Source organism: Eubalaena glacialis, chromosome 13 (assembly GCF_028564815.1).
Source record: "Eubalaena glacialis isolate mEubGla1 chromosome 13, mEubGla1.1.hap2.+ XY, whole genome shotgun sequence".
NCBI classification, from domain to species: Eukaryota; Metazoa; Chordata; class Mammalia; order Artiodactyla; family Balaenidae; genus Eubalaena; species Eubalaena glacialis.
This window is the reverse complement of record NC_083728.1, coordinates 63,013,447-63,028,421: the sequence shown is the minus strand read 5'-3', so window position 1 is coordinate 63,028,421 and position 14,975 is coordinate 63,013,447. Positions and strand designations below refer to the sequence as shown.

At 47.1% G+C, this 14,975-nt stretch overlaps 2 protein-coding genes across 2 annotated transcripts in view; one reads left to right on the top strand and one right to left on the bottom strand.

Moving 5' to 3' along the window:
- Positions 1 to 14,975, bottom strand: part of LOC133104537 (uncharacterized) — a 173,850-nt gene that overhangs the window by 109,516 nt on the left and 49,359 nt on the right. Inside the window, exon 5 of the mRNA XM_061210407.1 lies at positions 12,849 to 12,995. Within this exon, the coding sequence (XP_061066390.1) occupies positions 12,849 to 12,995 (147 nt within the window). The remainder of the gene's footprint in view (positions 1 to 12,848; positions 12,996 to 14,975) is intronic.
- On the top strand, positions 6,422 to 6,678 carry LOC133104539 (NADH dehydrogenase [ubiquinone] 1 alpha subcomplex subunit 1-like). The gene has a single exon (XM_061210409.1). It carries the CDS (start codon positions 6,422 to 6,424, stop codon positions 6,632 to 6,634), a length of 213 nt encoding a protein of 70 aa, XP_061066392.1. The 3' UTR covers positions 6,635 to 6,678.

Genomic DNA, 14,975 nt, shown 5'->3' with positions numbered 1-14,975 from the left:
GACCTCCTACAGGAACTGTTCCTACCTGGGTAGGTGTGTGCACTACGTGTGTGCCCCACCCATGTCATGAGACCTCTCGGGCCTCCATTTCTTCAACTGGAAAATGGGATCGTCATAACCCAGGCTGTCCACAATCTGAGTCCACATAACTGGAGTGCCTACATTTAAGTACTCTCCATGGGGAAGCAAAAGTTGTCCCAACACAAACATTTTTATAAAAGAGTCGCCCCTTGCTGGCTGGCTTTCCTATCTAACGCTATAAGGCAGCACAAAGCAAGTGGGTTGTGAAGTGAAGCTGTGAATCTGGCAAATGGATGCAGGATTTCATGGTGTCAATGAAAGCAATAGAGAAGAAATGCTCGACCCTCAGGCAAAAGTCCTCAACCAATGAGGACTGGAAAAATTAGGATGGATCCAGGAAGAGGATCCAGTCTAAGTACAGCTTAGACCTACCATGACCAATCGTTTTAAAGACAGATCTGGCTCTCCTGGGACTGAAAAAGGTCCTGGGGGAAAATATTGCAACCGCGTACCAAATACTCTTAAATACAGAGAAAAGCCAAACCCGTATTCTTAATTTCTAGTTGAAATTTCAATTTTAAAATCCAACCTGCACAGGTGTCCCAGGAAACGCACTCTACAATGGAGTACTAGGTTAAGTGGATTCCCTTTAAGGGGCTTTTCCTAGAACCAGATCTCTGGGAATGCAGAGGCACTTGGTACCTGTCTCAGGGTCTGTGTGAGGATTAAATGAGACAATGATCACTTTCAGGGTTCAGGACATAGTAAGTGCTCAATAAATGCCAATAGGAAATATTATCATTATAGTGTTGATAAGAATAATTATTAAATGATGTGCTGCAAGATGGAATAAGGCAATAGTTTCTCTATTTAGGAATAGCTGACTCACAGTCTCTGTCTGGGAATGCTGGGGCTGGATGGGCTTCAGTCCCCTCTTCTCACTGGGGAGGAGGGAAAGGACACCCCGACTGCAGATGGGACCTCTGCTTCCTCCTTTGGGCAGCTGACAAGTGTCCTTGGCTCCTCTAAGGCTGTGGGGGCCAGACGCAGACGCTGTCATCCTAACCCTGTCAGGAGTGCCCACTAAAAGCAGTTTGCTGGGATCTGGGGGTTGAAATGCCTCCCCGCCTCCCAGGCTTTCTCTCTGCCAGGTGTCATAAGGTCATCAACAATCAGGAAGTAGGCGCGATTCTGGAACCGAGGTCCGGGTCTGTGGGGCAAAGACTTGGCCCTGGCCGCGGCGCGGAGCCGTAGTCAGGGGCTCCAGGGTCCTCGGCCCTCGGGGCTCTTCGTTCTCTCTGTCTTGCCGCCTCCCTGGACTCCAACTGGCGAGCTAAGCATTGCCCTCTCAAACTGCAGTCACAGCTCGGGCATCACCCTCCCTTTCTAATCCAAAACCGAGGGGGCTGCGTGGACCCCGAACGGAAACCCAGAGGAAGGCATGGACTCCTCCCAACACCCTAGCTTCGAAGGGGAAACTAAGGCTGAGTGGGGACTTAGGTTTCAGGCCCGTGGGAGTCCGCACTTCAAGGCCAGGCTCGGTGCCAGGAGGCTCCCTGCACCCTTCCGCGTGCCGCCGCCTCTCCCACGGGCTTACCCACCGCCGGCCGCTGCCTGAAGTCCCAACCGAGCCCCTCACCACGGTGCGCAAGCCGCCGCCATTGCAGGCAGCCTGCGCAGGCGCGGCCCCACCCCGTACGCGTGCGTCCCTCCTAGTCGCCCGTGACCACGCCTACCTGCCGAATCGCGCATGCGTGCCAGCCTCGCTGGCAGCCTGGTGCAGCCCTGAGGAGGTGAGTTTCGCACCTGCACAGGTTTGCTCGCACCTGCACAGGTTTGCTCGCACCTGCACAGGTTTGCTCTCACCTGCCCGGGTTTGATGGGGTGGCCGGCCTGGGTGGGACGGGTCTGCGAGAGGGGGGCCGTTAGGTCGCCCCAGGTCACCCAGCTAAGTGGCAAGGCTTGGATTCGAACCCGGGTAATAGGGCTCTAGAGCCTGTGCTGTTAACCAGCACACTAGCTATATATTAATTATCGTTATCCTTGCTCTTAGTACTCATTAACATAATAGCTGGTCCTCGTTTCATTCATTCATCCACTCGTCAAGTCTCCAACACCAGGCGAATGAAGAACCGCAGGTTAATTAGCGTCTAACAGGAAATGAAATCTGATACAACTGTTGCACTTCAAGTAAGCGTCCAAGCACATAGGACCACAGATGTAAAATGTGCACACATTTACATGCACATACGGAGGGTCAACATCAGTTTCATGGATAAAACATGAGGGGGTGGTTAATAGGGTGACCAAGCAACATAAATAAGTGTTTTTAAAGGAAACAGATTGTTTCCTGAACTCCCCAGGACAGTGCAGGGGGAGCCGGCTGGGCATCTTGGGACCCCGTTCTAGTCTTGGTTGGGTTGTTCCCAGGGGATGTCTGGGTGCTAGGAGGGCACCGAGGAAGGTGGTGTAGACACCTCTGGGTTTTTTTGTCTAAAAGCTTGTGAGAATAAAGCAGGCAGAGCCATCTTTTAAAAACAAAAGTCAGATTACGTCCTTCCTCTGTTCAAACCCTCGGAGGCCCTCACCTTGGACAGAAAGAATTCAGTATTCTCACAGTCATCCCCTCCCCATCTCATACCCGACTCTGCTCCCTCCTATTCACCCGGGAGGCTTCTCTCCAGGACACCCACCTGCCTTGTTCCATTCCCTCACCTCCTTCTGGCCTGTGCTCAGGCATCATCCTCTTCTCAGTGAGATCTTCCCAGACCATCCTATTTAAAATAACCACTTCTCGGGGAATTCCCTGGTGGTCTAGTGGTTTGGACTCTGCGCTTCCACTGCTGGGGGCCCAGGTTCGATCCCTGGTCAGGGAACGAAGATCCCGCAATCCCCACGCCCTGGCAAAAAAAAAAAAAAAAAAAAAAAGCCACCTCTCCCCACCGAGGCACTCCCTGGTGCATAGGAGCTGCTCAAAAAGTTCAATTTGTCGAATGAAAGAAGAAAGAGGAATGTGTGCTCACGGGGCGTGCAGAGAGGGTGGACAAAAGCAGACGTGATGTCACTGCCCATCTTTGGGCTGCCCGGATGTGTTAGGGAGCTGGACAGAGAGCTGCTGGGGGTCTGGGCAGCTCCTCACTGAGATGTTGAGGTAATTCACGTCATCCCAGGCTGCCTATCATCCTCAGCGTCAAGTTCGAACTCTCCACTTGGACCCTGTTAACCTTTCCTCCCTGAGGCATGGACAGTATCCATTCTCCTCTCCTCCTGTAGTTGTATAATATTTTTGCTGGGCACACACCTCCCTCAAATTAAAAACTATTTCCCAGCCTTCCTTGCAATAGCAAGGACATGGGGTTAAACTAAAGGGATTAAGCCAATGGGATGTAAGGGGAAGTGTTACGGAGCAGTTTCTGGGACCCTCCCTTAAGCAGGAAACTGGGGAGTCTTTGGTTCCTGATACTTTGTCCCTTCCATCATTCATGGGGCCCCAAACAGATGTGCTATGAGGGCCCTACACTAAGTTATGGCAGAGTGGCAAACCTACTTGGGGGTCACCTCCTCCAGGAAGCCTTCCCTGATTCCCCCTCCTCCAGCTCACGACAATGAGTCTCTGGGCCCCCCAGTCCTCTCTACTGTCTCCATCAGAGCACCTGTGACTCCCCCACCAGGTTGTGAGTGCCTTGGAGGCAGGAGCAGCTGCTGGTTCCCATCAGCAACTTAGGCTGGATTTCTCCATATCCACAAAGGAAAAGAGAATAATGCTTGTAAAGCAGTTAGCATCATCTTTGGCATGCTGTGAGCACTCAAGAAATGACAAGAGCACCTATAAACTATTACAGTCGACCCTTGAACAACATGGGTTTGAATTGCGCATCATGGGTCAATTTATAGGAGGATTTTTTCCACTAAATAGGTACTATGGTACTATACAATCTGCGGTTTGTTGAATCTGCAGGCTGTAAAGTTATATTTGGATTTTCTTTTTCAAATTATTTTCCCATTTAGGTTATTATAGAATATTGAGCAGAGTTCCCTGTGCTATACAGTAGGTCCTACATTTGGATTTTCAATTCTGCAGACGGTCAGTGCCCCTAACCCCTGCGTTGTTCACAGGTCAACTATATTATGGCTTACACTAGTTCATTCAGGTGGTAAACGCCCCAGACATGTTGGAGGGGGCGGGCAGGTGGAGACCATTGTTCACCATTCGGCCAGGCCCTGCAAATGTGAATGATGGAACTGTATTAAGGTTCTTATGGCTGCTGTAACAAATTACCACAAGTTTGGTGGCTTAAAACAAAATGAATTAATTTTCTCACAGTCCTGGAGGCCAGAAGTTCAAAATCAAGGTGTCATCAGGGCTGGGTTCTCTCCAAAGGCGCTCAGGAAGGATCCTTCTGTATTAGCTTGAGCTGCTGTAACAAAATATCATAGATTGAGTGGCTTAAACAACTGAAATTTATTTTCTCACAGTTCTGGAGGCTGGAAGTCCGAGATCAAGGTGCAAGCATGGCCAGGGGATCGCCCCTTGGGTTGCAGACAGCCACCTTCTCACTGTGTCCTCACACGGCCTCTTCTCTGAGTACATGAATAGAGAGGGAGCAAGCTCTCTAGTGTCTCTTATAAGGACACTAATCCTACCAGATCAGGGCCCCGTCCTTATGACCTCATTTAACCTTAATGACTTTCTTAGAGGCCCCATCTCCAAATACAGCCACACTAGGGGTTAGGGCTTCCATATATGAATTTGGGGGGACACATGCAGCCTGTAATACCTTTCTTGCCTTTCTCCTAGCTTCTGGTGACTCCCGGTGACCCCTAACTTGTAGATGAGTCACTCCAGTGACACATTTGCCTCCATCTTCACATGGCCATCTTCCCTCTGTGTCTATGTCCAAATCGCCTTCTCTTCTAAGGACACCAGTCATTGGATTAGGGCCCACCTAAACCAGTATGACCTCATCTTCACTTATTTACCCTGCAAAGACCCTATCCAAATAAGGTCACATTCACAGGTTTGGGACTTGAACACATCTTTTGGGGGAACATAATTTGACCCATAATAGAAAATATCTTCGAAGGGATGCTCCAGACCTAGTTTTTCAGCCCCCAGCTGTGTGAGTCACCTCAGCTTTGGGGGTCCTCCTGGCTGAGACTCCCAGACATCGTAGTGCAGAGACAAGCCAGCCCCGCTGTGCTCCATCCGAATTCCTGGCCCACAGAATCCATGAACATAACAAAAGTGTTATTATGGTCTATGCCACTAAATTTGGGGGTAGTTTGCAACACAGCAGTAGATGCTCAGAATAAGGGGGAAGGAAAGCTGCCCTTCTTCGCAGAGCTTTGCAGATTAGGGGGAGAGGGCCCCCCGCGTTCCTGAGTCTCAGTTACATACACAACCACCCCTGAGGCTCAGACAGGTGAGGTGCTTTGCTCAAGATGCCAGCTGCTGAGTGGCAGAGCTGGCATGCAGACTCAGGTCTCTGAAATGTCCCAGCGTTGGATGGGGCCTTAGAGTGAAAAGCCGTTTCTAGCATCCCAGGCACGTCTTTTCCTTTGAGAGTCTCCCCCAAGGCTTGGCGATGCAAGGGTTACTGCGCTAAGTCCCATATGCTGGAGTGTACATCACCCCCACTGCCTGGGCTAATGACAAATCATGTATGCAACAGAGGAAAGCGGATGGCCTGCCAGATGTGTGATAGGAAACCAGCTTGCAGGAAATTGCTATCAGGTGATCATTATTAGCCCGGGTATTCAGAGCAGACCCGTTTCCAAAGGTCATGCGTTTACTAAATGCTTGATGCGTTTTCCCAATCGGCCCTGGAAGATTTTGTTCTCCTGGAGAGAAAGCTCTTCCCCTGGATCTGCTGAGAGCAGGTGATTATAATTCTACACCTCCCCCACCCCCGCATCTCACCAGCCTCTAACAGCAGCTGCTACAAATGCACAGTGATTGCCTTTCTGGTTCCTGGTACTGCATAGAGAGAAACCAAGCTGACCCTCGCGTGCAATGGAGGTGGGTTCAAATCCCAGCTCGGCCACTCAATAATCATAATCACTCATTTGATGCGTGATTATGGAGAGCTTTTCACATGCTAGGTACTCGGGCAAGTTACTTTACTTTTTTGAAACTTAATTTTCTAATTTCTCGAGTACTGATAATAATACCTACCTTGAAGCGTTGTTGTGAGAATGAGTGAAATAGAATGTGGAAAGTTCCAGGCACGACTTTCCTGCACTTCTTGAGCTGATCTGAGCATATCTCTTGCATTTTAAAGAACGCACCAATTTCACTAATTTTACCAAGTCATATTGTTAGATTTAAAAAAAGCCAGTTAAGCCAGGTCACCTTCAAGGGGCCTGGAAGGAAGTGTTTGGCCTTTGTGACGGTGTCACGATGTGGTTCGAGATTCTCCCCGGGGTTGCTGTCGTGGCCGCATGCTTGTTCATCCTGGGAATGGCCACTGCACACATCCACAGGTTCACTAACGGGGGCAAGGAAAAAAGGGTTGCCCATTATTCATATCAGTGGAACTTGGTGGAAAGAGATAGGCGCATCTCTGGAGTTGATCGTTACTATGTGCCAAAGGGTTTGGAGAACATTGATTAAGGAAGCATTTTCCTGATTGATGAAAAATAACTCAGTTATGCTCATCTACCGCTGCTAGAAGGTTATGCAGTGTATCGTGTAGCATGCAGTGTATTTTGTACTGTGTAATAAAAATAAAACAAAAAAGTAAAATAAATAAATAAATAAATAATTTAAAAAGCCAGTTACATAAATCTGGAGCTTGGGATGAACACACACACACAACTATATGTAAGACAGATAACCAACAAGGACCTACTGTATAGCACAGGGAACTCTACTCAATATTCTGTGATAACCTATATGAGAAAAGAATCTAAAAAAGAATGAATATATGTATATGTATAACTGAATCACTTGGCTGTACACCTGAAACGAACACAACATTGTAAATCAACTATACTCCAGTAAAATTAAAATAAAATTTAAAAAGCCAGTTACGATGCCATACATACTGTATAATATTAGTTAAGTAACAGAAAACACAAAAAATTATATGTTTTCTCAGGATATGTGCACATTATGTAAATACACAGAAAAAATCTGGAAAGATGCCTTCTCAGGATAGGGGCTGGGATGAAGATAGGTTTTTTTTTTAAAAACCTCATGCACCTTTTCTTTTTTTTTTTTTAATTTTATTTATTTATTTATTTATGACTGTGTTGGGTCTTCGTTTCTGTGCGAGGGCTTTCTCTAGTTGCGGCAAGCGGGGGCCACTCTTCATCGCAGTGTGCGGGCCTCTCACTATCGCGGCCTCTCCTGTTGCGGAGAACAGGCTCCAGACGCGCAGGCTCAGTAATGGTGGCTCACGGACCCAGCTGCTCCGCGGCATGTGGGATCTTCCCAGATCAGGGCTCAAACCCGTGTCCCCTGCATTAGCAGGCAGATTCTCAACCACTGCGCCACCAGGGAAGCCCTGAAGATAGGTTTGAGAGGACTTTGTTTTAATTTTTAAAGGGCTGCAACATATATCACTTCTATGGTTAGAAATTTATTTAAAAATGAAAGTGCACAGGGGCTTACACTGGTCAAATGTGGGACAATATGAGCCTTTAAATGAATATTTATTGGCAAGAATAAAACATGACACATTGAATAAAAGCAATCTATGTAAACAGGTACTCAAAACAAATGTGTCTTAGTCCATTGAAACTGCTATACAGCATACTATAGAGTAGGTGGTTTATAAACAACAGAAATGCTCACAATTCTGGAGGCTGGAAGTCTGCGTTCAGGGTTGTGGTGAAGGCCCTCTTGGGGTGACACAAACATTCAGGACAGTGCTTGTACACGAATGTTCATAAATCACTATTCATAGTAGCAAAAAGAAACAACCTAATGTCCATCAACTGAAAAATGGATAAATAAAATGTGGTCTATCCATACAGGGGGAAATTAGCCAGCCTTAAAATGGAAGGAGTATTGATACATGTTACAGCGTGGATGGACATTGAAAATATGAGGCTCAGTGAAATGTGCCAGACACAAAAGACCACACACGTACTGCATGATTCCACGTATAATGGAACCTCCAGAAAAGGCAAATCCATAGAGACGATAAGCAGACTAGTGGTTGCCAGGGGCTGGGGAGAGGGAAAAATGGGGAGTGACTGCTTAATGGGTGCGGGGTCTCCTTTGGGAGGGATGAAAATGGCTTGAAACTAGATAGGGGGGGTGGTTGCACAACACTGTAAATGTACTAAATGCCACTGAATTGTTCACTTTAGAATGGTGAATTTTATGTGAATTTTATTTCAGTTAAAAAATCCATGAGTTCATAATGATACTAAAAGACTTTTTAAAAGGGTGGTGGATGGAAAACTGCAGTGAGAAACTGTAGAAGGAAGGATGAATAGAAATAGAAAATCACTCTTTAAAGTCACCTTAATGCTGACTGATCCAGATAAGAATCATCGATGGATGTTAAACCCTTGGGAAAAAGACAGTTGAGGTACAAGATAGTCACACAGGCCACACTGACCTGACCACACTGCCACCCTCATCGCAGACTTCCAGCCTCCAGAACTGTGAGAAATAAGTTTCTGTTGTTTATAAGCTGCCCAGGCTGTAGTATACGGTTATAGCAGACTGAATGAACTAAGATATAATCTACATACTGTCAAATTCACCATTTTAAAGTGTACAGATTGGTGGATTTCGTATATTCACAACATTGTACAGCCATCACCACTGTCTAGTTCCAGAATATGTTCATCACCCCCAAAACAAACACTGTGCCCATCAGCATCCTCCTGTAACTGAAAGTGGGGTCCCGCTGCTCGCTGCTCAAAAGCCCATAAAGAGGCAAAGTTGGTGGAAAGCAAAGTTTGCTTTATTTTGGAGGCCGGCAACTGGGGGGAGGGGCAGACTCCTGTCCGAAGGCCAACTCCCCCCCACTGACAACCAGGGGGCAAGAGCTTTTATAGGCAGAGGGAGGGGGCTACATGCAGAAACAGCACAGGCAGCTCTGACAGTCATCTTGAAATTGGTCATTGGTGGTCTGACCAGCACCATATTGATTGTTTTAGGTACAGTTAACCTTCAGTTCCCGGGTCGGTTTGTTCCCATTTCCTTGAGGCCAATTCTCGGAATTGTGGCAGCTTGTATCATGGCTACAGCCTGGTCATCATGTAGTTAACTTCTTCCACCTGATGGGGGTTTCAGTATCTATAAGACAGCTCACAGGATATGGCTCAGAATATTATCTATAGACCTTGAGAGGGAACTAAGGGCTTACTGACTTTGCTTACTGACTAAACTATTATCGTTTTGTCCTGTTTGACTGCTTTTCTTTGCTTCTACTCTCTCTCACTTCTCTGATTAAACTTATTCTTTGGCTAAAGTTTTTCCACAGACAAAAGGCAGGAGGATATGGGGGTGGGGGAAGGACCATAGTGTCCTGTTTCGTTTCACTCCCCATTGCCCTCTCCCATGGCAAATGCCAAACCACTTTCTGTCTGTGGATTTGCCTCCTTGGGGTATTTCATATAAATGGAATCCTACAAAATGCACTCTTTTGTGTTTGGCTTCTTTCACTGAGCATGTTTTCAAGGTTTACCCATGTTGTAGCATGTATTAGTACTTCATTCCTTTTTTTTTTGAGATGTCTTATCAATTGTCAAATTAATTTATTCTAAGTTGCCAGCGTAATTTTTTAAAACATGAGTTGGTAAACTCCAATCTGATTAAACATATGTCTGTGGCTGAGAATACTTTTTTAATTGAAGTATAGTTGATGTACAATTTTATATGTTATAAGTGTATGGTATAGTGATTCACAATTTTTAAAGGTTATACTCCATTTGTAGTTATTATAAGTACTTCATTCCTTTTTAATGGCAAAATACCATTCCATGGTATGGAGAGACCACATTTATTTATTCATTCATTAGTGGATGGACATTTGGGTTGTTTCTACTTTTTGGCTGTTATAAATAATGGTGCTATGAACATTCATGTAAAGTTTTTGTGTGGACATACATTTTCATGTCTCTTGGCTACCTACCTAGGAATGGAATTGCTGGGTCTTTTGGTGACTATGTTTAATCTTTTAAGGAACAGTCAAACTGTTTTCCAAAGTGGCTGCATAATTTTATATTCCAACTCCAGCTGAGTGTGAAAGTCCCAGTTTCCTGGAGTTTAGTCTTATTGGGAAACTCTTGGAACCAGTGTAAAACACATGCCTCTGAGTTGTCTCACCCAAAGGGTGAGGGTGCTGGGGCATTTATACACCAAATCCCGCAGTCATTGGTTAGGGCTGCTAATTTCTTGGCTTTTCTGGTTGGCCGTGGGTGAGCAGAGTGACCCTAGAGAAAGCCTCTGGTGCTGCCTATTAGATGTTGGGCCTGGATGCGTGGAAAAAAGGGACTCGGTGAAGTATCTCTGCTGCTGTTCTTATGAATTGTTTAAGGATAACCCAGCCAATTCTCATATCTCCCACAGCCTGCTGTGGCCCTCACAGGACTGCAGATGCCCTTTTAATTGTGTTAAAATCACACAATTTAGGGTCTGTAGTGATCTGAAAAGCATCCTCCAAAAATTCATATCCACCTGAAACCTCCGAATGTGACCTTATTTGGAAAGACGGTCTCTGGGGACGTAATCATCTTGGATTTAGGGTGGACCCTGAATCCAATGACAAGTGTCCTTACAAAAAGAGGACTTCCCTGGTGGTCCAGTGGTAAAGAATCCGCCTTCCAATGCAGGGGGCGCAGGTTTGATCCCTGGTCAGGGAACTAAGATCCCACATGCTGCTGGGCAACTAAGCCCGTGTTCCACAACTACTGAGCTCACGCGCCTCAACTAGAGAGCCCGCGTGCCACAAAACTACAGAGCCCACGCGCTCTGGAGCCTGCACGCCGCAACTAGAGAGAGAAAACCCGCACGCCACAACTAGAGAGAAGCCTGAGTGCCACAACGAAAGCCTGCGCACCACAACGAAAAGATCCCACATGCCTCAACGAAGATCCCATGAGCCTGCAACTAAGACCTGATGCAACCAAAATAAATAAATAAAAAGAGGAGAGGATGCAGAGAGAAGAAGGCGATTGAAGACAGAGGCAGAGATTGGAGTGACCAGTCTACAAGCCAGGGGACACCAAAGATTGCTGGCCACACCAGGAGCCGGGAGAGAGGCAGGGGACAGATCGTCCCTCAGAGTCTCTTGCAGGAATCAACCCTTCTGACACCTTGATCTTAGACCTCTGCTGTCCAGAACTGTGAGAGAAGAAATTGCTGTTGTTGAAGCCCCCTAGTTTGTGGTACCCAGTTAGGAAGCTAACGGGTGGTCTCAGCTGGTTGGTGCCTCAAGGCTCTAGTGTCCCCTGGGCTCCGAAGGCCAGTGCCCAGCCCGGTTTCCACCTCCACGATCAGCTCCTTCTGAAGTTCACAGTCTAAACGCTCCCTGCTCAGATAGGCCTTCTCCCCACCGCCCCATCCTGTGTTGCCCCCTACCATCTGTGCAAGGATCTCTATCACACACCTGTTTTATTTTCTTCCTAGGCCCGTGGCTCTCCAGAACGACGTGTTATTTAATTTCTCCGTATTTATCATCTGTCTCTTGCACTAGCATGTAAGATGCATGACAGCAGGGCCTTGCCTGCCTGGTTCACTGGTATCCTGAGCACCTGTGATAGGGGACTCTTTGCAGAAAGAACGAGAGGCTGGAGACCTTCGGAGTGCCTCTGGAGGCGCTACTGCCCCAGATGTCATGGGGAAGATGTAACTTCAGAGAAGCTGGCCCTTGACACCCCACCCACTCGCTGTGCATGGTGGGCAGAAGAGGTTTTGCTGAAACACTTAGACCAGGATCAAAATGTTCTCTTTTGAGATGAACTTAAGAAGTCACCCTGTTCTTTCCTGTGTCTGGCTTTGGGAGAATAATGAATATTTCCAAGTGTCACAAGCCTGCTCTGTTTTCCTTCTTCCCAGATTACCCCAGGACCCAGGATGCTGGTGGAAGACTTTGAATGGCATCTTCTCTTCCTGGTGAGGCTCCCTCCCTCTTCTTATTATGGCTGTCTCCTAGCAAGGTGTCCGATTGCTGCATCTGAGCACTTATTGTAGGGTAGCAGTGGAATCACCAGGATCCAGATAGTGGGGTACATCCTCTGAATAGCAGAAGCAGTGTGGGGGGAGGCACAGGGGAGGCTAATGCACCATCTCCCCAGGGAAGGATTAGCTACTTTGATTGATTGATTGATTTTTAAAATTATTTTTAAGCTGCTTTTCAACTGTCTCTGCCCAACAGCTTCTTTGGGTCTCCCCTCTGATTTCTATTCAATTTTATTTAAAATATGTCTCTTTTCTTCAAGCTTGGGCAGGGATTGATCTTTGCTAGCTGAGTAAGGGACAGTAACTCCGGAATGCGAAGCCATGTCCTGTTTAGTAATTCCTGGACGAATGGAGGCTGTGCCAGGCATCTCATATGTTTTATCGCTTTTAGTTCCCACAACAACCCTATGAGTGAAGTATTGTTCCCATTTTATAGATGAGGTCAGACAGGTTAAGTCATGTGCCCAACATCCTTTCCTTCCCTTTTCTTTTCTTTCCCTCCTGTTCCGTCCTTCTTTTCTTAAAACATGAAAAAATTAATAAACTTTATTTTTTAGAGCAGTTTTAGGTTCCTAGCAAAATTGAATGTTAAGTACAGAGATTTATATCCAATATATCCCCTGCAAACTGCCCCGCCCCCAATCTGTAGCCCCAGGAACCTCTCCAGCTGAGCTGTAGTTACCTGTTTCTCCGAGTGCCTTGAAATCCACCATGCAGGCGGGCAATCGTGGTCTCGACACTCAGGAAAGTGGTGACTTGATGGATGCCCATGGTTCCTCTCATAGAGATGCTTTCTTGTTTGTTCCTGAGAGTCCTCTGGGGGTCATGGCTGTATTGAGTAAGAACTTCCTAGAACACATTGTGGTTTGAAATGCTGGACTTGGTAGATGGGGAATAGGCTGGGAGAGGGAGAAAAGCACCGAATTGGGCCCAGGAGGGACGCTGGGCAGCTTAAGGGAGACATGGGTTGAGAGTCTGGGCTCTGGACTCTAGTAGACCTGGGACTGGCCCCCAACTGTGAGACTTTGGGTGACCTCTCTGAGTGTTGGCTTCTTTCTGGGTGAACCAGGATAGGCTGGTCCAATGCCTTCTCCCCTGCAATGTGCCCCCATCCTATGTAGGCACTCCCCCCAGAACAGGAATGGAGAGTCAGAATGCAGATGGCCACTTTCATTCTGCTCCCAGCCTTTGTGATCTTTTTGTTTCTCTCTCCAACTCAGAATTTCTCTGTTTTAGCTGACGATACTCCGTGAGGCTTCAGATCTTACAAAGGCACTTTGATCATATGGCTCATCATCAGCTCCTTTTATCTTGGGAACATCTGGCGAAGCAAATCTAATCAATACAGAGCGGCAGAGGGCTCACGGAAGGTCCACATCTTCCCGGGTCTCCTTCAAGAGCACTGAGTCACGATGAGGCTGCCTTGCCAGCCTCAGGTCCAGGTGTGAACCTGTCTGGACATACCCAGCAGTGCAGAACACAGCACCCATGGGTCGGGGGCCTGCTGCATGCTCACACACGACATCTCCAATTCTCCAGGACCTAACCCTAAACCTAACCCTAATCCTAACCCTGACACGGACCCTAAACCTAACCCTAACCCATACCCGTACCTGGACCCGTACCCTAACCTGTACCCTACACTGTACCCTAAACTTCACCCCAACCCATACCCTAACCATAACCCGTACCCTAAACCTAACCCTAACCCTAAACCTAACCCATACCATAAGCCGTACACTAACCTGTACCATAAGCCGTACACTAACCCTAACCCTAACCCTAACCCATACCCTTAGCCGTACCCTAACCCTAACCCTAACCCTAACCCTAACCTTAACCCATACCCTAAGCCTTACACTTACTCGTAACCTAAGCCTTACCCTAAACCTAGCCCTAACCCTAACCCTAAACTTAACCCTAACCCTAACCCTAACCCCTACCCTAACCCTAACCCATACCCTAACCCCAATCTGTACCCTAACCCTAACCCTAACCCTAACCCTTACCCTAACGGTAACCCGTCCCCTAAACCTAATCCATACCCTAAACGTTGACCTAACTCTAACCCATACCCTAAGCCGTAACCTAAACCTAACCCTAACCCCTACCCTAACCCTGACCCGAATGCTAACCCTAATCCTTACCCTAACCCTATCTCTAACACTAACCCTAACCCATACCCTAAGCCGTACCCCAACCCATACCCTAATCTGTACCCTAACACTACCACATAACGTAAGCTGTACCTTTACTCGTAACCTAAGCTGTATCCTAATCCTAGCCCTAACTCTAACCCTAACCCTAACCCTAAACCTAACCCTAAACACTACCTTAACCGTAACTCATAACCTAAAACTAATCCGTACCCTAAACCTAACCCTAACCCCAACCGAAACCCATACCCTAACCCTAACCCTAACCCTAAACCTAATCGGTAACCTAATCCTTACCCTAACCATAACCTTATCTCTAACCGTAACCCTAACCATAACCTAAGCCGTACCCTTACTCGTAACCTAAGCCGTACCCTAACCGTAGCCCTAACCCTAACCCTAAGCCTAACACTAACACTAACACCTAATCTAACCCACACCCATACCGTAATACTAATCTGTATCCTAACCCTAACCCTAACCCTAACCGTAATTCTAACCCTAAACCTAATTGGTACCCTAAGCCGTACCCTAACCTGTACCCTAAGCTGTACGCTAACCCTAACCCATACCCTAACACTAACCCATACCCTAGCCCTAACCCTAACCCTAACCCTAATCTGTACACTAATCCTTACCCTAAACCTAACTCT

What these genes read in the sequence shown, in the direction of transcription:
- LOC133104539 (XM_061210409.1), top strand. Translation starts at nt 6,422, where the DNA reads ATGTGGTTCGAGATTCTCCCCGGGGTTGCTGTCGTGGCCGCATGCTTG.